The 26,891-nt window shown below is 43.1% G+C and overlaps 1 protein-coding gene across 1 annotated transcript in view; it reads right to left on the bottom strand.

Moving 5' to 3' along the window:
* Positions 1-1,372: 1,372 nt before the first annotated feature.
* Positions 1,373-26,891, bottom strand: part of bicd1a (bicaudal D homolog 1a) — a gene marked incomplete at its 5' end in the record, with an annotated part of 56,617 nt that continues 31,098 nt past the window's right edge. Inside the window, 11 exons of the mRNA XM_080761246.1 lie at positions 1,373-4,472; positions 6,112-6,197; positions 10,695-10,905; positions 11,262-11,413; positions 12,568-12,762; positions 13,375-13,544; positions 17,817-17,959; positions 19,784-20,013; positions 20,501-20,932; positions 24,152-24,333; positions 25,072-25,348. Coding sequence (XP_080617372.1) covers positions 4,343-4,472; positions 6,112-6,197; positions 10,695-10,905; positions 11,262-11,413; positions 12,568-12,762; positions 13,375-13,544; positions 17,817-17,959; positions 19,784-20,013; positions 20,501-20,932; positions 24,152-24,333; positions 25,072-25,348 — 2,208 coding nt within the window. The 3' untranslated portion in view covers positions 1,373-4,342. The remainder of the gene's footprint in view (positions 4,473-6,111; positions 6,198-10,694; positions 10,906-11,261; positions 11,414-12,567; positions 12,763-13,374; positions 13,545-17,816; positions 17,960-19,783; positions 20,014-20,500; positions 20,933-24,151; positions 24,334-25,071; positions 25,349-26,891) is intronic.

Raw genomic sequence — 26,891 nt, 5'->3', positions numbered from 1 at the left:
GGAGGACCTCCAGACTAGAGTCCAGATCCAGAATAGATTACCGGTAAGTGAGGGCCAGGGGCGCTAATGTATTAAAGTCTAACTCATGTTGATTAGGTGATGTATCATGTAATGGTTATGTAAAACAAACGGTGCCAACACAAACATTAAATGCCATTAACAATAAAGAGACATTATGACGTAATGAGGAACAATATGACGTAAATGTTCCCTTCATTGTCAATGGTGTTTTTAAAACAAACATTGAACTACAAACAAACATTAAACCTGTATAGGCCATTAGGCCCCTAAAAAACAACAAACAACAACAAAGGCCTATGTGGGCACCTCAGTATAAAATTAATTATTTGAAAAAATTGTCTAGTAAAGTAAAGTATACATGAATTATAGAATTGAATAGCTCTGGTCCAGTCCCCCTAACGCTATGGACTAGATTAGAATGCTTAAACATTCGACAATTAAGGTCTACAATTTCTACGGTTAGAAATTGATACAAAACCTGTATATCCAGTCATTTTGGAAAAACATTGTGTAGGCCTATCTGGGCACCGCCGTATAAAATCAAATATTTAAAGATCCCATGACACGCCCCTCAGGTTCACACAAACCCTCAAAGCTGAGCATAGGAGGGGCTAGTGCCCCTTAAGGGGACGGGATAGGTGGGATCACCACCTATTGCGCCTCATCCTCATCAACAAGGGTTACTGTGATCAGTTGTTTTTTGTATATACAGTATCTGTGTTGCTACTATAAATGAAGTTGTCATCATTATTGCAGTGTAGATGCAGGTGTGCAGGTCATTTTCTTGTATTCTATCGCCTGATCCCTGCCTAGGCACCCGTCTCTGAGCTGATCAGGTGTGCATACGACGTTTTACTTTTGTACAAATTGTTTGAGTATTTCTTCCAAAACTATTGGAAACAGTATCTGGAGTGGATAAAGAAAGCAAGGCATCTCAGTGGGCCAGCCTTGCTGCCATCAACACCCTATACTGCAGTGTTTCTCAAATGGGCGTGGCTATGTGTAACCCCAGGCAATTGATGTATTGCTACTGTATATCAATTAATAAAATAAAACCAGATTCATCTGAAAAGTATAAGTCAATATAATAATCAGTAGTTGCACCCATGATAAAATAAAAAAGGTGACACAAAATAAACGTGGACACATTTAGAATGTGTGTGTTGAAGGTCTTACTAATACTTATACATAGCTGGCCTTTGTATCGTTCCTTAGAGTTGGTGCATTTTGAAGGGAGGAAAGACAGACAGCTATGTCCCAGGACAGACATGAGTTTTATTCACTTTTGAAACAAGCTGAACACTGTTTTCAACTGAGTAGAAACTATAAAACCTGTACTGTATTGCAGTGTCTTTATGGTGAAATCACATGGTTTCTTTTAGTTTGATGAGTGTCTCCAACGACCATCTCCTGCACTGACTATATTATTGTGCAACATAACTAAGGCCTAATTGCATGGCAATGTTCCTCGCCGACACGAGCTGAGCTTCAGGTTTACAGCACTTGAAGATGGGTTCCTGCTGGCAAGCAACATGTCATGCTATGGAGACGACATTTGGCTTTGGGCAAACAAAAGTGTTGCTGCTAAGCCTGGGTTCAGAAGCCACCTTTGGATTATGTATCGCTGCATCTATTCAGATTCTATTCTGTCAAAACAGACAAGGAGAAACAAATCTAACAACAGAGTTCACTTAACAGAAAGGACACATTATCATGTAAATCAACTGTAAACAAAGTTGCTTTCCTCAGTGATCAAAAACAAAAGGAAGTATCATCACATCATCACGAGACAGAAGGCTTGTTCAGATGAGAGCTCTGGAGGAGCCGTTAGGTGTTTTACAGTGTGTCCCTTCGATAGCTGAGCAGAGGGCAGAACCAGTGACCTTCCGACTGCGCACTCAGCTACAGTCCTGTACTGTCCATGTACTTGTTGGTGATTGTCTACTCTACACTTCATAAGAAAACACCCCTTGAAAAGAAGTAATAATCACCTTACACTGGTGAATGAATTGCATGACAGCGTAATAAAAAACAAACTAGTCAATGCACTCAAATTATCAGAAGAGTGAACAACAGAAATACTGACAAAGTATCGTATTGGAAGAGGACACGAACACACGATCAATCAGACAAAATGTATTATATAAGTTAAACATTCCAGGCTATGCCCAATAATGTGAGACTTTGTCCCACCTTTCTCTGATCAATAGACTGTCTCAAAAGAGACTCATCATCTTGGTTGCATAAGTTACTGATTACTAAAAGCCTGACAGTTGCATGCCGGTTTGGGAGGCATACTTTGGTTAGACATAGCATTGTTAGACATAGCATTGATGATTAAGGTTGGTGAGGGGTGCGTTAAGACGACTGGAGTAAGGTTGGTGAGGGGTGCGTTAAAAAAACAGATTAAGGTTGGTGAGGGGTGCGTTAAGGGTTGGGAGAGGGTTACGGTTAGGTTTAGATGTGCTGCCCCGTGGGAGGTTAGGGTGAGGGTTTGAGATATCGGACCAATGGTATGTCTAACCAAAAGCATGCACCCGCCAGTTTCACATAGCCGATCTACAAGCTCACACCGCTTCACATCGCATGCGTTGTGAGTTTATGGATCAGCTATTTTCTGTGCGACGTACTGGCTGAAGATGTGGAGGGCCATAACAACGTCTTGACCGTTATTTGAGAACGATTTTCAGACCACTTCCTTGGATGCCAGCTGGTTAGTGCCATGTTTGAGGTGAAACGTTCAGATAACTTTTACCAAGATAATTCAAAGACCAGTGTTATTGCTTCAATGCATAGTCCTACATTTCATTGTGCTTGTACTATTTACTGTTTGGAGGAAGCTTGTGGACAAACATAAATAATGACAACTGAATGTTGAAATGTATTCACTGGAACTACTAAATGGTCACTGCATACATACACTGTTCTGGTAGGAGAAGAAGGTTCAGACACGCTTTCCCAATACATTGCAAAGTCTCAAATGAGAATGCAGAACACCTGTTTTAGCATATTTTAAAACACAATTTTGGGCCCTGTTTAGACGATCTATGGCGCAACATGGTACAAGGTATAAAGCGCATGGCACATATACTGTAGGTGCCCACATAGATACGCATCTTAAATCTGAATAGCATGGTGCTTAAATCGCACGGAAATACTGCACCTAAACTGTGCTGGACTTCAGACGAGGTCATGGTCTAAGGGGACTTACCAACACCCCATGGGCGCACAGATGGGAGCAAATACATTTGCTACTTGCACAACGTACATGGACACTGGACATGCAAAACTGTTTCAGCTGTACAATAGAAATGACACTTTTTACGGATTTGCACCAGGCATATGACAAAAATAATTCAAACGCTCTTTCTTAGACCTAAAAAGGAAGGTCAAGTACTGTAATCGTGTGCAATTCAAAAGGCCAACTGGCCTCACTGAACACAACACAAGCACCTCATCACAAACTGCTGGCAAAAGAAAAAGCAAGTATAAAATAGTCTTTATGCAGGTCTTGCAAATAAAAAGAAAGGACTTCAGTATAAAAAATTAAATGAACCAAGCTCAAAGGAAAACGTAGTGCAGTTAAGAAACCGCCATCATCATCACCACATCATGTAACATGTAAATTCAATATGCAACATGTAAAATTGGGACGTTTTTCTTTTTTCTTTTGGTTATAATATTGAGTAAAGGTAGCATTTCAGTTCCATACTGTATAATACAATGTTTCCTGTGTTAGGCTAGGTTTGAAACCTTTTCACTTCACCACACAGAACTTTATGACGTCTGATATAGGAAAGGGTATTTATTTTCTGTATGGAAGAGTAAATATTAATTATCTATATAGATAGATACATATCATTACTGCAGGCCACAGCAATAAAAACAGGTCAGGATTGACAAACATACAGTCAAATTGTGTCACACACTACAAAGTCCAATAATAAACATATCACAAATAAATAGAATAAATAACCAATCAATTGGATAAATAAGTAATAAATAAATAATCAAATAGATACAGGAACAACATTCCAGTGGTTGCCACTATATGGCATTTCACGCCACAGTTCTGTCATCCATTTCCTGTTTGACCACACTGGGCAGGATTTGATGTAATTTCAGCCCAACCAATGAGGAGCATCCTTCATCTGCTCAGCGACCCTTGCGACGCGGAGAAAGCGAGGGGAAGGGGTCGGGCCTTCGTCTTTTAGGGGCTCACAGAGGCCAGTAGGCACCAGGGCGGGGTCGCTGGGGTCACTTACAATATGTCCCTGGTTCTACGGGACTTCTTCAGAAGCAGTCAGAGGTCCAGCGAGATTTAGGGGCCGAGGGTGTGTGGTTGTTGCTGGGTCAGACGTTTGCGAGGGTCGCAGGGGGAGAGGAGGCTGCTGCTACCGGAGAGGACTGTTTGATCGTCCCGCCGCCGCCGGCCGGCCCCAATGTTAGGACTGCAAGGTGCATGATGGGAAAGAGGAGAAACCAGATGAGCACAAGAGAGGGTTTATTTTTATTTTGTCGTGCGACACTGTCGTCGCGTGCTGGAAATAGTATTTCCCACCGTGTGGCATTGTCGCACGACGTAAATCTGGCATGCCACTGCCTCCAGAAGTGTTGCTTACAACTACAATCATGTCATGGTCATCATGAACAAAAGAACGAAACGGACAAGCAGAACACACAACATGTTGACCAGGTCAATACGACCTGATGCTGTTTACACCACAGGAGAGACAGCGGAAGTGGAACAGAGCAGGAGAGAAGAGTGGACGAGGTAAAACAACATTAGAGATGAAAGGGTTCAGATTTGTCAGCAGTTTTACCTTTTTGCCATGTCTAGACGGTTGTATTATATTAAAATGTTGTGGAAAAACTATGGTTGGGGATTGTAGTGCTATATTTGTTTGTCGAATACTGTGAGGTTTTAACCTAATCTTCCTCATCTACATACAAGCCCTATACTTCATTGATCGATGTCGCCCAAGGTCTATCCCTCTACACCAAATCTCTTCAATGAGAATAGTCAATCCACAAGCTCACAATGTGTTTTTTAAACTATTTATTAAACTATTACAGCATACTTATTGTGTGGAAGGCTTTCACTGAAAATAGCAGTTCGACAAGCTCACAACACATTGCAGAAAACAGAAAATACACTAGTATAGAGCCCTGGAGGGAAAAGTGAGATTTTAATGGGTTCAATTAGCCTTAAGCTCCACCAATTAACTTGTGTTTCTAGATAGTAGAGATACACAGGTCTTTTCTGCATAAATCAATAACGTTATGTAAAATAGTATATCTTGTTGAGGGAACCCACTGTGAACTCATTTCCTACAAACTGTAACGCATTTAAATAGCTGCAGACCACAGAATAAAACTACATATTGAAACAGCTGGTGAGTTGTTTGAATGACTTCCTACGGATTGGTTCTGCGGTCTGCGGCCGCATACAGCTGAAACTCTGCCTGTAGTTCTTCCACAGTAGTAAATTAGAGTATAAGGCTTACAGGTCACTATAGCCATGCAGATAACACTGGCATGTATGGACTCAGGTGGACTAATAGCCATGTCACTCATGTAACTAATACATGGAAATACAGCGACAACAACAGTGACTGTGCTACAATACATAATGATAATGAACCAGTGTTGATTTTGTCGTCTAACACTAAGATGAAAAATGTTTGTGGAATACCTTTTCTCACTGACAAAAACTAAATGGAAACTAAATTAAAACTAAGCTATTGATGACTAAAACGAAGACTAAATATATTGACAATTTCATCAACGAATAAAAACTAGACAAAGATGTTAGGAAGGGACTAGTGGACAAGAGATCCAGTATAAATGAAAGACAAGTCATTTTACACTTAGCTGCATGCTGAAAATAGCAGAACAAGCGCACAACGCGTCGCAGCGAGTGGAGTAGAATCCATGGCAAAAGGGGTGAATGAGGGCTGTGAGGGCCAACTTACACCCAACTTATACAACGACGGTGTCGCTTGAAGAAAATAAGTAATTTCAAGTTAAAAACACTTGGTGAGAGAGTAGTATGGATGAAGCCTACCAACTGGCTCTAAAGCGTGTTACCTGCGGGCTAGGGAGGCTGTCCCATGCCATAGTGGTGTGGAGAGTGGCGATATTGAGGCAGCAGGCTGCTGACAATCTACAAGAGACTGATAAATTAGACAGATATACAGAGTGGAGACACTCAGGGTTAGTACAACAGGACAGGGACAACAAGAGGGACATGACATGACATGAAATGACAGACCTTGTCAAGAGACTATTGTGACTGCTGCATGTTATGTGTCTGAGTGGGAGGTTTTATCTTTTCCTTAAACGATACCAATGCCGTTTTAGTTTTATTTGGTCCCATCCACAAAATCAATATCATTAAAAAAAATATTGGTTAAATTAAAAGCAAAAACTAAACATTGCACTGCTTTAAAAATGTAAGCCTAGTCATCATCATCAACGATGCAGCACTTTGTTTTCTTGTACAGTAGATCTGGTATTTTAGAAACAAAAATATGATATGTGTGCTTTTGTAATGAATAGTATATATTCTTTTGAAAAAGATGGATTACGGCAATGGAACCAAATGTCAAAAAAACTAAATACACACATAGTATCCTTTAAGTGGTTTGCTGTGACCCATGAGGGGGTCACAGCAGGTGGCCAGCTGGGTTGCAGGTTGACCATAATAAACCCATCATAATACCGTACATTCTTTATGTAGAGGAAACATATAGTAGGCCTACATGCATACTTCTTCAGTGATTATTGTTTGATACAATTTTAAGGCAACTACAGTATGATTAATTTCCTTTAAATACAAACACACTTGTACATTGTACTATTTTGTTGTTCAATCAATGTTCAATTGATTCATTTCTTGTACATTGAATGTTAATTAACGTGCACTGTCTTGTAAATAAAATAATAAATTATAAAGCATGTCATTTTAAACATTTGTTTTTAAAACAAAAGGGAAAAATATATATAATTGAATAAATTGTAAAAAGAAAATCTCCAATCTAAAAAAATCACAATGTAAAATGTGTGATGTTGACAGGCCTTCAGGCCTTGTCTGTTTAATTTGATATTTTTTATATTTGACTAACTAAAAAGGTGAATACTGCATTGAATTTAAACATCGTAGTACAACCGACCAAAACAATAATAACATCTACAAGCTAAGGACTGCAACACGCTGTTAGCTTGTAGATCTTTTGGGCAGGCTACGTGATACCTTCACGCGATGGAGACTAGCTTAAGCTTTAGCATGTGGAAGGAATGTGAAGTCTCCATGCATTCCAAAAGACAGAGAAGAACATTATACCGGTAGTTGTATAATGCACACGAATGAATGTGTCCTCTGTAAGAATGTGACAAAAGGAGAACAAGTGAGCCTAAAAGAAACAGACGAAGAGAATAAGAATAATAAAGTCAAGAGGGTATGAATGGTCCTCCAATGAGCATGCACATGTGTGAGTATTATGTCTCTTCTGACAAGACCCACCCTCTGTGCGGGGAGGACAGTTGTTGCGTGTGTTGTCATACAAACAAACACGGGAAACATGAGGAGACACAGAGACATGGACACAGTTACACACAGAATACTGTATTTGTTTGTGCTGCAATAAAAAGGAGAAAGAAGCACAGAAAGGGATACATTCTGCATCTACAGTAACACCACTGTTGACTTTAAAAGGGGCTGTAAGTTAAACTGTTTGGTTAAAAGAAAAGGGTAAAAGGTTAAAGCTCGATATTAGTGTAGAGTATAATAGTAGTAATCGTTGCTATCGCGTATATAGTGTTTGTTCACTAACAGGGTTCTCCCCGTCTCCCCATCTCTTTTAATTAACAGAAAATACATTTTCAGGTATATTGCCAATTTTATCCAAACAGGAGAGAGTACCAATTTATCAGCTCTGATTTTATAGATAGTCTTCCAGTTTAAATTATGTCTGCTGCTCATTTCTTTACGTCATCACTTTCCGATTTCACTTGTATGAGCTCTCTCTCCTGATTGGATGAAATTGGTATCCCGACCTGAACATTTATTTTCTGTTTACTAAAGCTGGGAAGACGGGGAGGCCCCTCTTACTGAACAACAGGGGGCTACGCCTCCAATATGAACAAAAAACGAATTATTGGACTGTAAATACAATAGCAATACTGTGTGCATGCATGTGGGGGGGGGGGAAGGCTGAATTGTAGATGAGTGGCTTACATTTGGCTACACTACCAACAAAATACATTTTATATTCCAGTGCAGTTAAATTAAACTGTTGTAATGTGATGCACTTGTATGTGACTTTATGGTCCAAAGGTACAGTGTGACAGGAGATACAGTCGGCCTCAAGGTATTTTCATATTTTCAAAGTATGGCCCCTGTTGATAGATATTTGGAACACCTGCTGTAAAGCAATGATTACTATCAGAATAATAGAGCTACCGGTATTTAACACTTATTTTATTTTGAACAAGAAAAACATAACTTACTGCACCTTCAATAAGTACACATTTGACATTATCATGTAATTCTTTTTGTATTTGTTTGTTTATTTTCATATTTCTGTTTCAGTTATGAGCAGCTATATGATTGGCTAGAGTAAGGGGTAGTAGAAAGCATTTGACAGGAAACTGTCAGGAGTTGTTATCAGATAAGTTATGTTATACTTTTAATATTTCCTTAGGGAAATTTGTCCTCCTTTGTCCCCCCCACAACTCCAATAATGCCAGTACTTTGCACTGGCAGGAGTATAAACCTAGCATGCATATATTTTGGTAGATACTGCCATCTGGTGGTGAATAAAGGCACTGTTGTACAGATAAATCTGTGATTCATTGTGGTGACCCTAGTTTTTTGTAGGTTCCTTCTGTCCTTTTCTCCTTCCCTTTACAGCATGTTTGTTATACATTATTGTTTTTACTATGACATCTGTAGACGAAGAAAAGGAGACAAGAGAAGAAGGAAAACACAAAGATTGAGACGCACCCAGAGTGAGAGAGGCACAGAGAGAGAGAGTCTTACTGGTTTCCATGTACTTACACAGTCAAATCCTCAGCGTTCATTTAATTCTGTTTATTTAACTCAGATTCTGAGAGTGTACAAATGGAACCAAATGGACCCTTAGGCCTCACAGAATTAAATGAACCCTTAGGACTAACACTGATAGAGACACACTTTAGCTGCTCCACCTGTCAAATGCTTTTTGCTCCTAAACATTGCATCACTGAGTGATACTAAATCGTGCACTATTAAACTTTACATATCAGATAACCTACTTGTATGACGAAAATGAAAATATAACGGCATACATTCATTTGTATATGAAGAGATTAATGATGAAAACCTAAATGACCAATTGAACGACTGTGCCAGCTGACACAGCTGAAATATTTATTAACAGTTTTCAGTTGCAAATACATCAATTGTACCAGCCAGCAGTCATTCAACAAATCATAGATTTATGGTTAAAATGCAATGTGTATTTATACCACTGTGAGGCGCTGTGGGATAGTTAATCCTAAAGTGCACTCTACAGCCATGTATTTCCTTTGCTTGCTTACTGACCACATAGATATATTGCATAGTCAATCATTAACAGTTACAGTTACAGGAGGAAGTCAAATGACTCATTTAATAGCCAACATAAAATAAGTGTGAGTGTCTACCAAACTTTAACCACATGAACCCAATCACCCCTATTCTGCCAAAATAGCGGATCTACAAGCTTAGTGTGTCACAAACTCACAAAGCGACGAGATGAGCTATTTTTGGTGAAGAGATCCGGTCAATGAAGTATGTAGGGTTTAAGTGGTTAAAGAGGATTTTCATAGGGTCCAACCTTGATCCATCTTACGTTTTTAAACATGAGTTCTTCAGTTGGAACACTTTGAAACGCAGAGTTGACAGAATTGTCGTGTTGTTTTGAGGTTGGAGCAAAGCTGTAAAGGGCTCCTCCATTCTTCTAAATACTTCCTGAAGCCAACATGGCAAGATAAAAGGAAACCAGTTTTCCCCTCCACTCTGTGACCCACTCCCGCTGAAACGCTTCATGTACCGTGAGGGGAGACAGTGAGAAGTATGAAGAGCCTTGTGTCTTGTGCGTTTACTAGATAAGAGAGAGACAGAGGTCAGAGAGAGGGGAGACATACGAGGCGGGACTAGAGTCGGACTCTAACTCAGGTCCTCGCGACTCACAAGGTGCATGTGTGTGTGTATGGGGGGGGGGGGGGGGTCTGTGGTGCACTAACTCGGCTGAGCTGTCAGGCACCGCCTCGTCGCGTCTTTTACGATGAATTCATCACCTTCCCCGGCGGAAAGGCGACGCGGGGGCCGAGCTAGAGTACGGCGTCGGAGAGAACTGACCCGAGTCGTGTCTGGAGCCAATGAGCCGCCGGAACTCTGAGCTCAGCGACTGGGAGTCTAGGATGAGCGCGTTGGCGCCCACGGGCCACTGGGAGGAGTGGCCCATGGAGGGCAGGGACGAGGTGGAGCTGTGGTGTTGGGGGTTGTACGGCGACGCTAGCTCTATGGAGGGAGGGTTACTGAGCGTCAGGAGGGAGGTGTTGAACGGCCGGGCGGCGCCCATTGCCCCCGAGGGCCCGTCGTGCCCGGTCGGGCTCGTGGGCGCCGTGAGGACGGTTCTGCCACTTACTTTGGGCGGGCTGCTGCGGATGCGGGGCACCTTTGCGCTGCGGCCACGGTACGTCTGCTCGTGGTCGAACTCCAGGTCCTCCAGGCGCTGCGTCAGCGCCAGTTTCTGCTGGATGGCCATGCGGAGCAGAGAGTTCAGCGTCTTCTTCTCGTCCTCCGCCGCCGCCAGCTGACGCTGCATATCGTCCAGCTGGATGACGTACTCGTCACACCTGGGGGGAGAAAGAAAGAGGGAGAGAGAGAGAGATGGCAGGAAGGGTGAGAAATATGTCTGTTCTCAAAATCTCCTGTCTTGTTGTACAAAGGTAATGCTTTGTCTTTAATAGGGAGTATTTTCTGGGGCTCAAATGCTCAAAAGCTCAAATGCTCTGATGAGTGCACAGGCTAGGGAGCTATTAGGGGTTAAGTGCCTTGCTTGTGGAGAGGGTACACTTCAACACTTAAAGCCTATACGGAGCAAGCCCGGGGTCAAACTGGCAACCTTTCGATTTCTAGACCGGCCTCTCTACCCACCCATCCACAGCCGCCACTAAGGCAGGTTCACGGTTCCCCCAGAATGCTCTCTCACCTGGTGGCGAACATGGCACGGAGTGAGGAGAAGGTGGCGGCGTCCTCTTTGAGGGCCTTGAGCTCGTTCCTCAGCTTCATCATGGTCTCCGTCACCATGCACTTCTCGTTCTCATATTTGCTCTTCAGGTTGGCCAGAGCCACCTCCGCTGTCTGGGACAACAACAACTGGACTGAGCATTTCGTCGCCGTCGGGGCATAAACCTCATATCTGCCCTATTTTAACTTTCTTGTGTTTGATCAGCATCAAAACTCGTAACAGATCTGAAAGCTCAAACGTTTGCTTTGAATCATAAAAAGTAACAGTTTTGGACATATGAGGTTCCACCCGACAGAAACGATTTACTGTAGCATCATGTGGATTAAATAGCAATAGAGTTAATATACTGTATCTCTATCCTCCAGCTCTTTAAAAAACAATCACACTTGTGTGAAGTGAGGGGCACCTACTGTGGCTGTCTTCTAAATAGTCAATTTGCTTGTCTTCTTTTAGTGGTGTGGCATCATCATCTATATCACCTTGTAATGTAAAGTTCTTCTCTATTTACCTGGCTGGTATTTTCTTGGCTTAAAGTCAAGAGATCATTGCCATCGTACCATTGCTCAAACTTGTCATTGTCCCGATCATTTCCACTGGCATACTGTCTAAGAGACAATTTCTTTCTTGTGTTTTAGTGGTGTATCATTTTCATGTGTCATCATCCTCATCGTCCTCCATGAGACATGAGACATGTTATTGTATTAAAAAATCACACCTGTGTGAAGTGAGGGGCACTCATCATGTATCATCATACATCATCTCATTCCGGCCAATCACAATTTGCGTTCTCACTTTTGTCTGTTTGTCTGTGTTTACGCAATGTTTGTGTTTACACAAGCACTCAACACTGGCCATTCATTGTCAATGGTATTCAATGTTCGCGTGTTTGCACAAACACTCAAAACTAGCCATTCATTATCAATGGCATTCAATGTTCGTGTTAGGACAATGTTTGTGTTTACACAAACCCTCAAAGCTGGACATAGGAGGGGCTGGCGCCCCTCAAAAGGATTGGCCACATGTTGGCTTACGGCGTCATTTAGGGCCTAAACAAACGTCCATAGACTTGGCTGGCAAAAGATTTATGTCATCAGTGCACTAAACAAACTACAAAAATAAAATACACCTGGCCGCCACATGACGTAATCTTCTAAATGAAATACACATGACGAAGCTTACACACAAAAACATAATTCCACCACACTTTCTGTACACCTGTAAACTTGTGACGTGACAAACACAGAATTGATTCAAATTGTCCTTCTACCTGTTTGTTGGCCTTGAGCACCAGCCTGAGGGTGGCGATCTGCTCCCTCTTGGTGCTGAGCAGGGACTTGAGCTTGAGGATCTCCTCCATGCAGGACTCCTTGTCCTTGTCCAGCATGGGCGCCAGCTCCCTGGCCGCAGCCCTCTGCCTGGACAGCTGCAGCGAGCGATCCACTGCCCTCTGGAGGTGCTTAACCTGCAGCGGTTTTTGTTTCCAAAAAACAACATTGTTTACAATTTCTATACCATATGAAGTATAGTTTTCAGTTTCCTTTCCTCTTAACTGCCAGATTTAATTTTCAAGGCGGATGTAAACAAAGGATGTCACATTGGAAAGACGAGTCTCTCTTCTTTCCGCCGAAAGAAAAGAAAAACAAAACAAATCTGGGAAAATATATCACAGAATCAGGGATTTATAAATCATTTAGCTTTGGAATGGACAGGCTGGATCGTTTTTGATCACTTGATTTCCAGGTGTTCTCTGAAAGTCATAGCAACATTCATAGATTGGCGAAGAATGCCCTCTAGCATAATTAGAGTACTGCCACCCACTTACAAAACAAATATGGGTAAATTCACCTTCCGCAGCACTGCTATTCAGGTGTGGAATGCCTTGCCCCCTTCCCTTAAAACGAGACTACTTACTGATTTAGATTCTTGTTCATGAATATATGTGTGTGAGTGCATGGGACCCGAATGGAAACAAGACCACAAGGTCATTCTTCGGAAATCCCTTTGGACCAAAATGCCTGACTGTACATTGAGCAAATAAAAATAATCTATGACTGCTCCTTCCACCACAGCTGACCTGGTCTCTGATGATGACGTTGAGGTTGTAGATGTTCATGGGCTCCCTGCGCAGGTCTACGCCCACCTCGGAGGGCACCGTGGACGCCGAGCAGGGGGAGATGGTGATGACGGGGGAGCCCATGGAGATCCGCGTGGGGCTGCCGTGGCAGGTCGTAGAGCCCATGTCCCCTGCAGCCGATGGCACCGCCGTATCGCTGGGCTGTGGGTCTGTGGAGGCAAGGTCACTATGGTTAACTATGTTAAGTTAATACTATTTCCTGTTAACTATGACCAGTGTAAAATGTGGTGCACTGTGAGGCAATGGTGGGACTATCATTGTGAAGGGCTGACCGGAAGGTGGCTGGTCATGAGTTGATGCAGCTTTGTTAAAGTGCAGGTTGAACGGCAGAATAGACTTATGTTATGAACCTACAAAAGCTGCCTTATTCTGAGTAACATTGGTAGCAGAGGATGGTTGGTAACTATAGAGTCCCACCAGGCTTCGATGAAGGGAAGCCATGTAACAGTTGGAATGAGATAAAAATTTGGCAGAGTCACTTTTTTGGTGCTATCGCACAGTGCAAGAGAAATGTTCTTAAAGACGAAAAAGATCAACTCTATGAAGCTTACTCGAGCTTCAATCGGATATCAAGAGAAAGCAGTGTGTCCGTGGTGAACTATATCATTGATTTTGAGCAGCGTTATTCTCGTATGCGAAAGTACAAGATGCTTACCGATGCAGTGTTGGCTTTCAAACTATTCTAATTATCTGATACTGAATGCTTGGAAGTTGGACATGAAAGATCTCCTGTTAGCTCTCACGGCATGTACAGATATAACGTTTGCATCCATGAAGTCAGCATTGCAGAGGATATTTGGAGGAAAAACATCAGCTTCCAGCCTGGGAATCAACCAAGACACCGTGTTCGTAACGGCGGAGCAGAGACAACAGAAGGGCAAGTCTTGGCCTCAAAAGGATCAACAGAAGACGGCAGAGTGTGGCACAAATCCTTTGGACAGGTACAAGGAGAAACCCAACAGCTGTGCTGTTTCTGAAACAAGCTTCTAAATTATCTGAAACCCTTTACTTGTACTTGTTGTGGTAAAAGCGCTCAAATGTAAATTTTTTCCTGCCTTGATCTCCTTACCCCCTCACCCCCCATCTTCTTCCCTTTCTTGTAGTTTTTGGAAAAAATGACACGATGGGAACTATGCACAAAAACGAATTTCACCCACTTTTTCACTTGTAAAACTGTGATAACATGAGATTATAAAGTTGATTCTGAGTCGTAGATCAAAGAGTGCTGTCTGTCAATCAACTTTTAATTGGGCCAAAGACCACATAAAAGTGAACATGTCATACTGAGGAAACTGAAAGTAATATAGATGCAGTAGAGGAGTGCAGCATCACTCTGTACAGTGGAGCGCAAATATCACACAGCAGCAGAAATCTTTATGACAGAGTGTTTTGGTTCAGCAATAATAGACTGCATGCACACCGACTGTGTGTGGAAAGGGGTGGCTAGATGGCTACACTAAACAGAGTCAGAACGAGTTGAATGATTTGAGAAATAACTAGATAAAGTGCCCCTCGGGGCACATGTCTCCACCAGGGCAGGTCAGGTCATGTCACCAGGTCAGCCTCCTGGTGGCGCTATAATAGGGCAATGTGAAAAGTGTGCCATTTCTTCTTACGCCTTGGATGGCAATTGGATGATTTGAGGCATTTTGTTCCAAAAATGTGTTTTTCAAAAATCCACGTGTTGGTGGCGCTATAACAGGCCAATGTGAAAAGGGTGTGATATATTCCTCAGCCTAGTAGGGAAGTCCGTGAAAGATTTCACGTAAATTGCACACTGCGTTCATGATTTGAGGCTTTTTGTTCAAAACGGGCCAATCCTGCAAACTTTGAAAGACAATGTTAGCCAATTAGGATGGAGTATGAAATATCGGACAGATCCGTCTTGAACACATGACTATAGAGATAGTGTGTAAGGATTTGTGGGATTTTTGGACGGAAGGAGTAGTAGTAATCTGGAGGAGTGTTTTTCAAAAGTCGGCCGTCCTGGTAACAGGTCGTTCTGGAAATTTTGGGGCAGAGGTTCATCGTTGGCATCCAGGGAGTGTGTGTGCAAAATTTGGTCTATTCCGCTAAAAGTTTGAAAATTCCTGCAAAAATTGGACAGACCAGGTGTCACATTGAAACTGAGGTTGTTCCAGCTGAGGTTCCACTGCTTTTAAGCCAAGCCTCAATTAAAAGAGCAAGGACAGTACTGGACATGGAAAATGACAGGGCAACAAACCTGCAAGACCTTTACAAGCTGTGTACAATTGTGTGAACATAATAGACAACAAAAGTGAGAACATTAAAAAAGGAAGACCAGGTCTTCGCAGCTACAGATAGCATTCCTGAAGAAGAAAACGGAAAGTCAATATGAGGATGAAAGTCAGTGTGAGGATGAAATTCTCATAATGTCAGAAAAAATTAGCTCAGCTACTAAAAAGAAAATGTTATTGAAGCTCCATAAACAAGTTGGCCATGGCTCTGCACACATATTACAGAAGCTTCTAAATAGTTCAGGCAACAATGATTCTGAATGTGTTGTCTGCAAAATATTGTAAGTGAATGTGAAATGTGCCCTAAGCGAAAGGCTGCTGTTGGCCTACCACTGGCATCTCAGTACAACGAGGCCGTAGCTGTAGACTTGCATGAACTTGAACCATGTTTCTGGTATCTCCACATTATTGATCAGTTCACACGCTTTAGTGCAGGCAGCATTCTGACTATAAAGAAGACTTCTGAAATTGTGAAACACTTTGTTTATGACTGGAGAAGTGTTCATGGCTCCCCTACTTTCGGATGATGGAGGAGAATTTAATAATGATGAGCTAAATATATGTCAATAATTGTTGAGAAAATACTATGTCAAATAAGAAAAGAAAAAAGTAAATTAAAATAAATAATGATGAGCTGAGAGAGAGTCAAAACAAAATAACAGCTGCCTACAGCTCATGGAGCGTCACAACCAAAAAGAGAGAGAGAGATCATAAAGAATGTAAAGGCAAGCAGCGGTTGTGACTGTAGCATTGCAATGGACTGGGCTCTATGGCAAAGCACACCATGCAAAGTGTCCATGGATACAGTCCTCATCAGCTGGTGTTTGGACAGAGTCCTAGTCTGCCCTCTGCCCTAACTGATAAACCCCCAGCTTTAGAGGGAACAACAAAAAGTCATATGGGTGGCAAGACAGAAGACACATCACTGATTTGCATGCAGCAAGAACGGCTTTTACAGAAGCAGAGTGTTCAGAAAGAATACAGAGAGCCCTGCCGAAAGCGAATACGCCACACTGATGAAAATGTTGAAAGTCAGTTGAGATTGAGTAAATTATAAGCAAGTGGATTGTCCAGAGTGGAAAAAGGAGTTGACATTGGTCTGGACGGTGCAGTGATTTTTGTTAGACATGGAGGAGCATGCATTGGAGTGCATGAGTGAGTGAATGAGTGCATCAGCTCAGATTAAGGAAAGTGAACACAGAAAATATGGATCGATGTGTTGCAAAAGCCGATTCAGATGACATGACATAAACATAGATGTCATAGAAGACAACATACCTGAGGTGCAACAGGGACTGAGACAAATGGAGCCAACACAAATGGCTGATGGGGTGCAAAATGAAACAGGACACACAACTGACATATGGTGGTACAGAGCAGAGAACAGGTGGCAGTCAGAAAACAGGACAAATTGTGAAATACACAAAGTACACAGCTAAGATTTTGCGGCGTACACCGTGCAGGTAAAGCTAAGGGCAAGTACAAAAACTGGTACAAGAGGGCAGCGATCCAGGAATACCGAGTTGGTGTTGGCTAGACCTCACTCTCGCAGCAACTAACTAAAGTTTTACAACGAATATGAAACGGTTTCGGCAAAAGGTAACAACGTGAGCTACTGCTAATCCTTACAAAGGCGGTCTCCATGCCAGTAAAGCAGAAATGAAACTACCCAAATATAGGGAATATGCCCTAGCTGGGTTTAACTACCTTCTGCCGACACCAGGTGGCAGACAAAGAGTTTTAATAAGGGACAATGGACACTTGAAGGGACAATGACATTGAAAAAAGGTCACACGCTTTTTGTGGGGAAATATTTTTTTTAAGACTGTGTTTGTTAAGTTAATATTATTTCCTGTTAACTATGAGCAGTGTGAAATGTGGTGCACTGTGAGGCGATGGGGGAACTATTATTGTGAAGGGCTGACCGGAAGGGGCTGGTCCTTATTGTTGAGACTGCTTTGTTAATGTAATGTAATTACTTCTGACATTTTTGTCAGAAACACCTCATATGATAAAACAGAATAAAAACTAAACTATGCCTAAGCATTTGCACAAAATAAAAAAACGAAAGTAGGAAACCTGCTTTAAAGCTATTAAGTGTAATAAAACAAAAAAGGTAAAAACCTTGTTTGGAGGGCGAGTCTGAGGGGCTGCGGGTGGATTCTGAGCAGCAGGTGGAGGAGACGGCCGCTAGACGCCGCGCCAGGCGAGGGGACAGCAGGGCTCTGTGGTCATCAGAGCCCTTCAGGCTCCCACTGCGGGTCGTCCTGTGTTCATTAGCAGAATGATAATTGATAATGATAATGTTAGCCAACATCATAAGGCCCGTCCACACACGCTATTCCTGGCAACATGCAACTACTTCCAACTATTATCCCAATGGCAGTTGCAAGGAGTTGCATTGGTGCAGTCTGGCAACTGTGCAACGGTTTATGGAACCAAAACAATAAAATAAATTGATAATCAATAATGTAATACAATAATCGATACAATAATCTAAGTTTGAGCATTGATTATATTGATAAAAAATATACTGTATATATAGGGAAAATAACTGATCTAAAATCTCACAATGCATCGCAATGCGATGTGACCCATTGTGAGTTTGTAGATCTGCTATTTTCTCAATTTATTTCACAATACAGTTGTTGAGTGACGCAGTATAAAATAACAGTAAGTTGTTAAAGGAATATTTTGACACATTCCTCATTTTTGTCGCATTTCTGAGCCAATATTTCAATATGCTGACACTGCTGTGTTAGGAGTCGAGGCCAATGCAAAACTACCTGTATATACAGTACATAATACCAGCAAGACGAGAAGGCGAGCAGCGACCTGGTCTGGTCATGCTTGGGGTGACGGACTAACCAACTAACTGACGGGAAATGCACCTTTTCATAGTAAATGCGATCTGCAGTCGCAATAAACTGATGATCCAGGTTCAAAGAGAATGTTTTAAAGAAAAATACTGGTCTCCTATTAACTTCAATTAGTCAAGTATTGGATAATTGGCTCAGGAGTAATTCATAGAAAATAAGTATTCAGATTCTCAGATTTTTGTTTGTTTGTTTGTTTGTTTTTTTTTTACAAAAAACACGCTCCTTGATTATCTGATTAATGGATTAGGTAATGGATAGAACAATGGCTAACGAGAGAGAATGTCACCACTCCTCCTGCTCTGGCGGTAGTTAGTCCATCATGACCCACCTGCTCTGGCGGTAGTTAGTCCAGCATGACCCACCTGCTCTGGCGGTAGTTAGGCCATCATGACCCACCTGCTCTAGAGGTAGTTAGTCCAGTATGACCCACCTGCTCTGGCGGTAGTTAGTCCAACATGACCCACCTGCTCTGGCGGTAGTTAGTCCATCATGACCCACCTGCTCTAGAGGTAGTTAGTCCAGTATGACCCACCTGCTCTGGCGGTAGTTAGTCCATCATGACCCACCTGCTCTGGCGGTAGTTAGTCCATCATGACCCACCTGCTCTAGAGGTAGTTAGTCCATCATGACCCACCTGCTCTAGAGGTAGTTAGTCCAGTATGACCCACCTGCTCTGGCGATAGTTAGTCCATCATGACCCACCTGCTCTGGCGGTAGTTAGTCCATCATGACCCACCTGCTCTGGCGGTAGTTAGTCCATCATGACCCACCTGCTCTGGCGGTAGTTAGTCCATCATGACCCACCTGCTCTAGAGGTAGTTAGTCCAGCATGACCCACCTGCTCTGGCGGTAGTTAGTCCATCATGACCCACCTGCTCTGGCGGTAGTTAGTCCAGTATGACCCACCTGCTCTGGCGGTAGTTAGTCCATCATGACCCACCTGCTCTGGCGGTAGTTAGTCCATCATGACCCACCTGCTCTGGCGGTAGTTAGTCCATCATGACCCACCTGCTCTAGAGGTAGTTAGTCCAGCATGACCCACCTGCTCTGGCGGTAGTTAGTCCATCATGACCCACCTGCTCTGGCGGTAGTTAGTCCAACATGACCCACCTGCTCTGGCGGTAGTTAGTCCAACATGACCCACCTGCTCTGGCGGTAGTTAGTCCAACATGACCCACCTGCTCTGGCGGTAGTTAGTCCAGTATGACCCACCTGCTCTGGCGGTAGTAGTCCAGCATGACGCGGTTGGGCGTCTCGTTGTTGCACAGACACACGTGGTGGTAGAGCTGCGCCAGCTCCTCGCTGAAGGTCACCAGCTCGTCCTGCGCCACGTTCAGCATGCCCTGGCTCTCCGTCGCCAGGCCGGTGGCGCCGCGCAGCTCCGCCTCCAGACACGCCACCCTCTCCCGGGCCTCGTGGCAGCTGCGCTCCAAGCGGATCACCTGAAGGCGGACATGATGGACATGAGAGTCTTAACCACTTAAACCTGTGTGAGCTGATTCTAAAAAACAATTTTTTTCTGTTTCTGTTTTCTGAAAAAACGTCAAATATTTATTAAAAAATTACAAAAACATTATGTTGCTATATACTGTACGTAAAACTATTCAACAACAACCCAAAAATGGGTTCCCATCTTGAAAAGTAAAAACCCCAAAAGGGGTCCAGGGGTTGACACTAACGGTTGCCTGACTGCCCGTGGCAAGTAAATAAAACGTTCGGGCAAGTGAAGTTTGTTTTTTGTTTGTTTTTGTCTTTTCCGGGACTTGTCAGACCTGAGCGTCTGCTCTGTGACGCTCGCAAAGCCAGACTTTTGCAGTTGTCTGACTATGCGAGACTAGTGAAGCACGAATGTGGAAGCTTGCCCTCACTAGAGTACATACGCCCGAGCCGAAGCAGGCCTTTCTATGTTATATGGGTGTGCTCACTGACCTGCTCGTCCAGGATGTGGACTCTGTCCTCGGTGGCGTGGTTGTTGCTGTGCTCGTCTCCCTGGCCCTCCACCGCCTGGTTGAACATCTCCTTCAGGGCCTTGAGCTCCGCCTTCAGGTCGATCACCTCCGTCACCGCCACCCGGTACTTGCACTCCAGGATCTCGAAGCCGTGGATCTCGGGGTCGTAGTCGTCGTGGCGCCCCCCGTTGGCCGGCGGCGGGGACGGCGAGCCGCCGTCGGGCTTCTCGCACTCACGCGGGTCGCCCAGCAGCTCCTTGTCGCTGGCGCCGTGCGCGCGCCTCATGGCGTGCACGCGCTGCGTCAGGCGGTGGAAGCGGTCGTGCTGATCGCTCAGCGCGCCCTGCGTGTGCTGCAGCTGCGTCTGGGACTCCTGCAGCGTCATCAGGAGCGCCGCCTTCTCTCGCTCCACCTGCAGGACGGACAGGGGTGGTGCAACTTTGAGTTGAGTATTTCTGTCTGTGCATGTTTTCTACATCTGAGAGGCAAACGTTGTACGTACTTGTTATTCCATTACGTTATTATTAGTTTAAGATTTTGAGTTTGTGTTTGTGTTTGTGTTTGTGTGTGTGTGTGTGTGTGTGTGTGTGTGTGTGTGTGTGTGTCACCACCAGTCCTGCATATTTGAAGAACCGCCCGACCGATCACATCTGTCATATAAGGGTGTGTGTTTTTCCGGGTGTGGTATGAAGTGAATACTGTCCACAGCTTGTTGTTACTGTGTGCTGTATAGTTGTGAAGTGAAGTGCTGTTGAATAGTTTTGTGATCAGTCATGCTGCCTGTCTGCAATGTCCCCATGCAGAGCTGCTGAGATGACACTGGATCCATTCACTTCTGGAACCGGGCCAAGTGGATGGACACAATTATGCATGCATCGTAGAAACCCTGAATCTATATTAATCTATATGTACGGTATGCACTAGTAGGTACTGTACGTCAAGCACGCAGAGGGCAATTCATAACTGGAGCAGTCCGAGAGAGAGAGAGAGAGAGAGAGAGAGAGAGAGAGAGAGAGAGAGAGAGAGAGAGAGAGATATGATGCAGATGATAGACAGATAAAGAACAGGAACAATGAGAAGGAGAGAGGAGTCAGAGGACAGGTTTCATATTGATATTACGGAGGGGAGGAGGACGAGGATGGAGATGACAGATAATCACCAGGGTTAGAGAGATACTGTAGAGTAGATCCAAACTCACACAGAGCTAGACAGTATTCAATGATTGTCTGTTTATGTTGTATTTACTCTGACTGCGAAGATAGACTGTAAACTTTCCAAACTGCCCCTCGACACACGACAACAAAGGAAGACCACTTCAGTGCGTTCACATTCAATGCATGGATTTAAAACATTTAGGCAGTATTCTGCCAAGGTGTCTATGTAAAGGCTGAGGGTGAGTGTCCCATACAACAAACAACAACCACAGGAAGGAGACGTACATTCTGTAGTCGGCTGACTTAATGTAGCTCAGCCCTTAAATATAAGCTTTAAGGTTTAACTTGTACTGGCTGTAATGGGTCAGTTAGATTTAAGATGGGTTAAAGAACGTTCCAATTAGTGCATGGTGGAAAGTAACTAAGTACATTTACTTATAAGTACTGTACTTACGTACAATTTCGAGGTATTTGTATTTACTTTTACTTCTACTCCACTCAGAGGCAAATATTATAACTAAAGTTTTCAATTTATGGTAGTGGATTAGTAAATCTTTAGCTACTAGTTACTTTGTAGATTTAGATTTTGATTACAGAAAATACAAACCACGTTAACCCTATAGATTTCGACCATTTGAAAATAGCCGATCTACAAGTTCACAATGCGTCGCATTTTCAAAAGATATTTACACATTTTGAACTTGAAATATGAGTACTTTTACTTTTAGTAATTTTAGTACAGATACTTTTACATTTTGCATACAACACTTCTTCTTGTAACAGAATACATCTACATTGCAGTATTGATACTTTTACTTAAGTAAAACATTTGAGTTATTTTTCCACCACTGCAAATCAGACTGCATGCAACTTTAACCCTAATAGTCTATCATTTGTTTAAAACAATTCTAGATTGTGGTTTAAACCTTCTTGCCTGTGCTGGAGCAGTCACACCGTTTAAGCAGCGATTAGAAGCGTGGTGTTGCTGATGTGGAGATCTTTGCCACAGCAATGGGACTGTTAATGTGATTAGTGTGTGATTGTGTTTACAGAGAAAACCGCAGCAACTAATAGGTTCCGGAGACACAAACCACATTATAGTTACTTCCTTGCGGACTGTGTATTGTACTACTGTAACAACATGAGTGGTTTGATTTGCACTGCTGCATGCCTCACTGTTAAGACATAGAAAAAGGAAAATACATGTACATTTACAGTAGTAGGCTCACCAACTATGAGTCTCTCCCTCAAGCATTATTGGATGCGTATCACATTGACAGGGCTCCCCTATGGTACGCGCGCACGCACGCACGCAAACATTTTCCATTCATTAAAGACCCAACCACAGATGGCACACCTGTGCATTGCGCATAAAAATGCGGTAACATTTCATCCCAATTTCTTGTCACCCACTAAATCATACTGTATGTCATCACCTTGTTATTTCCTGCCTGCACAGCACTGCAGACAGACAGGCCTGTTTTCACCAGCCAGGACTCATTTAATAATTGCATGCACTACGTGCACGTGCAGCACATGTGCATGTAGTGCAGAGCACAGAACACTAGTGCACTCTCTAATGATACTCAGTGTGTATATCACTGGTTTTAACCAGTATGGATTGTCTCTTAAAACTCACTCAGTGCTACAGGACGCCTAATGACGCCTCCCCCTTAATTAATGACTGGTCAATCACAGAATTCATTGGTGTGTTCTTTTTGAATAATGACCGCTGAACTCAATAACAGACTAATATCAAAGACTCTAGAGCAGTAGTTGTCAACCCTTTTAATCTCAAGGACCATTATTCATTGTGCATTTGAGCCACGGAACCACATTTGATGAGATTTAGCCTCTCAGACCAAAGAATATTTTGTTGTCGTTGGATAAGATTTTGTCCACAATTTCATGGCAAACGATCAAAATAACAATTAGGTTACCATTACCAACTCTTCCATCATTTAGCTGGGGACCACCTGGAACCCCCTCAAGGACCACTGGTGGTCCCCGGACCACAGGTGGTCATATCAATCTGCGTTGCTTGATTTGTACAGGGTCCAACATCACAGCCATGTAAACAAACAATGTAATGTACGGCTAAACAGTACACTCAAATAATGTTTTTAAAAACATTGAAAGCGAGAAATAGACAATACAGGAACGGAAAATTGATTCTATTTGATCACCGCTTCCTGTTGTTTTCCGAGCAAACTGCAATACTGCATTGCACTGGACTGTGGACACACCAGGCATAAATTCACAAAAATAACGTAATGAATGAATTAAATCAATCATCTCGTCTTGTTACATTTGGGTCAATGTATTAATTTCTTTACCCCTGACGTCGGGGTTTATTTCTCAATACTGAACCCCTTAACGCTCCCCATTGATTGTCCTTTGCTTATGCATCGTGTCAACAACAGAGTACATCTTCCACCACTGCATGTGTTCGGAACGTTGCAGTGTCACCTACCCACCTGTAGGAGCTGCTGTTTGACCTTCTTCACCTCGGACAGGTTGAGCTCGCTGAACAGGTCTGACACGGGGTGAAGCCCCTCCCCCTTGCTGCCGGTCCTGGCCAATCCGGCGCCTCCGTGGAGGTGGCCCTTGCAGCGGTTGCAGTCCTCGTTGTTGCCGTTGGCGACGGCGCCATTGGTTCCTATGTTGGAGGCGGGGTTATTATAGTTAGTTAACTCTCACCACTGATAAAAACTGAAGGTGCATTCCCACAGCAAGATAAAATATATTTGTAGTCGCTAGAATTGCTTCACTTTGAGGCAAACGTCGCTTCTCAGTTGGGACTTTCCGTCTGGAGTGAAGGAGGCGACAAATACTTAGTTCACGTTGCCCCGTTGTCTTCATTCACGCTGCTCCATGAAACACGGAAAGTCGTGTCTTTGCATTGACTCATATGTAAACGGGCCACTCGAACAAATATTTTACCTTGCGGTGGGAACACACCTTAACAGTACACTACACTACACTAATAGTAACTCAAATAAAACCTAAACTAAACTAGCAAACCCACTTTGAAACTGAAAACAACATCAAAAATATATATATAAAATTAAAAAAGCAAAATGATACAAGCCGAAAACAAATAAACTGACACTGACGTGGGCAACTAACCAAACTAAACCAAACATGCATTTACATGCCACAGTTTGTTTGTTTTGTATTAAATAAAAAGAGAAATGTTTGTGTTAAAATAAAATAAAATTACGTAATTACGTAATGTAATGTAATGTAAAGAAAAGGTGAGGTCCTCATATAAGCCCTTCCAGGGTTTCTCATCTGCACAACCGCCTCATTACTTGAGACTTTCTCACGAAAGATGTTTACCGTACAGTGAGTGCGTTTTAATCAGTGTGTCAATGATTACAAAATAAATTTAAACCTTGGTCGTCTGGGAACTTGAGGCTCTCCACGCCGGTGACGGTGAGCGCCAGGTGCGCTCCAGCGCCGAAGACGCTGTCGCTCAGGCTGAGGTGGTGCGCCAGCTCCTTGCGCAGGTTGTTCTTCTGCTCACGCTCGTTCTTCAGCGCGTCCAGAGCCTCCTCCAGCTGGCCCTCGGAGATGTCCTTCAGACGCAGGGCGTCCTCCAGCTGACTGTTGAGGAGAACCGTCTCCTCCTCCAGGACCTTGATCTCGTGTTTCAACCCTTCATACTCCACCTGATGGAGAGGAGAGGAGAGGAGAGGAGAGGAGAGGAGAGGAGAGGAGAGGAGAGGAGAGGAGAGGAGAGGAGAGGAGAGGAGAGGAGAGGAGAGGAGAGGAGAGGAGAGGAGAGGAGAGGAGATAAAGACAACTTTATTATCCCTTCAATTTATATGTATTAACGTAAAATGGAAATTTGCCTTTGGCACACTGGCCTCCGGTATACAAACAATAAAAACTAATTGCTAAATAAAATACAATATTATTATAGTGAGATTGTCCAATTTGTCCTTCGACCCAAATATAAAAATTAAAACACAGATATAATCTCGTGATTACAGTACATGTTGAGCAGCCATCTGCTGCTGTATGAAGCAGTAAAAGTAATGCCCCCTCCCCCAGGGACCAGTAAATAATGTATGTCCTTTCCTAGCACCGTTTCCTTCAATTTCCAGTGAATGTGTCCACTATGGGAGCGGTGACAAAATGTGATGTCAGCCGTTATACAATAGGTGTGACTCACAGCCACTGTGAATGTGTCCAGGAATAACTGTGCGAGGGCTGTGTAGCTGTACAGCAATACTAAGAGTATTAGGACGTTGGTGTTTTCTGAGCGCTGCTAACAGCTCCGACGTGTGGCTTTGTGTGTATGTTTATTTATTCTCCCCTGCAAGCCCAATTGTATGTCTATTTAGTATTTACCCTGCCTGATACGATGAGAATGTGTCATCATAGCCCTGCCTGACGCAAGGAGAATGTGTGTGTCATGGTAGCCCTGCCTGACGCAATGAGAATGTGTGTGTCATGGTAGCCCTGCCTGATACAATGAGAATGTGTGTCATCATAGCCCTGCAAGAAGCAATGAGAATGTGTGTCATGGTAGCCCTGCCAGAAGCAATGTGTGTGTGTGTGTGTGTGTGTGTGTGTGTGTGTCATGTTTAGGCCTGTCGGCATAATTACATAATGGCGACAGGCGTAGGAGTGTATGCACTGTGACAAATATCACCTTCCCTCTTCCGAACACCAATTGTGTTCGCATAGAGCAGAAATTCTCAATCTTTTTATTTATTTCAAGGTTGCCCAGTTTGATATGTATTACGCCACGGAGCCCCATTTTAATCTCTGGCACCCCAATCTACTGTACACTGTACCATCCTGTGTGTTAATTTAACTCTCAGAGTTATAGACCTGTAATGGTCCACTCCTTTTAGTTCAACCCAGATTCGGCACAAACATTGGATTAAATTGGTTCTACTGCTATGCCACCAACAATAGACATCAAAAAGTGTGACTCCTTATCCTCCATCAAAACCACCATAAATGAGCACCTTTAAATGTAGCATTTGTAACCGGTCCTACTGTAGAATCTTATCTTAACACGAGAAATTCCCCCCCACCCCGCAAACTGCTACTAGTGTTGATGATATATTATTGTATTACATTATTTAAATGTCTCGATGACTAAAATACAAAGGACCACAATGGAAACTAGGGCTTTTTGCGTTATCCTTTTAGCTTCCCTTCAAATTTTTAGCAATGTACTATTTACACACTGTTAAT

Source organism: Protomyctophum bolini (assembly GCF_963924005.1).
Source record: "Protomyctophum bolini genome assembly, chromosome: 4".
Classification (NCBI taxonomy): domain Eukaryota; kingdom Metazoa; phylum Chordata; class Actinopteri; order Myctophiformes; family Myctophidae; genus Protomyctophum; species Protomyctophum bolini.
The sequence above is the reverse complement of the archived record's forward strand: the minus strand, read 5'-3'. Positions and strand labels throughout refer to the sequence as shown.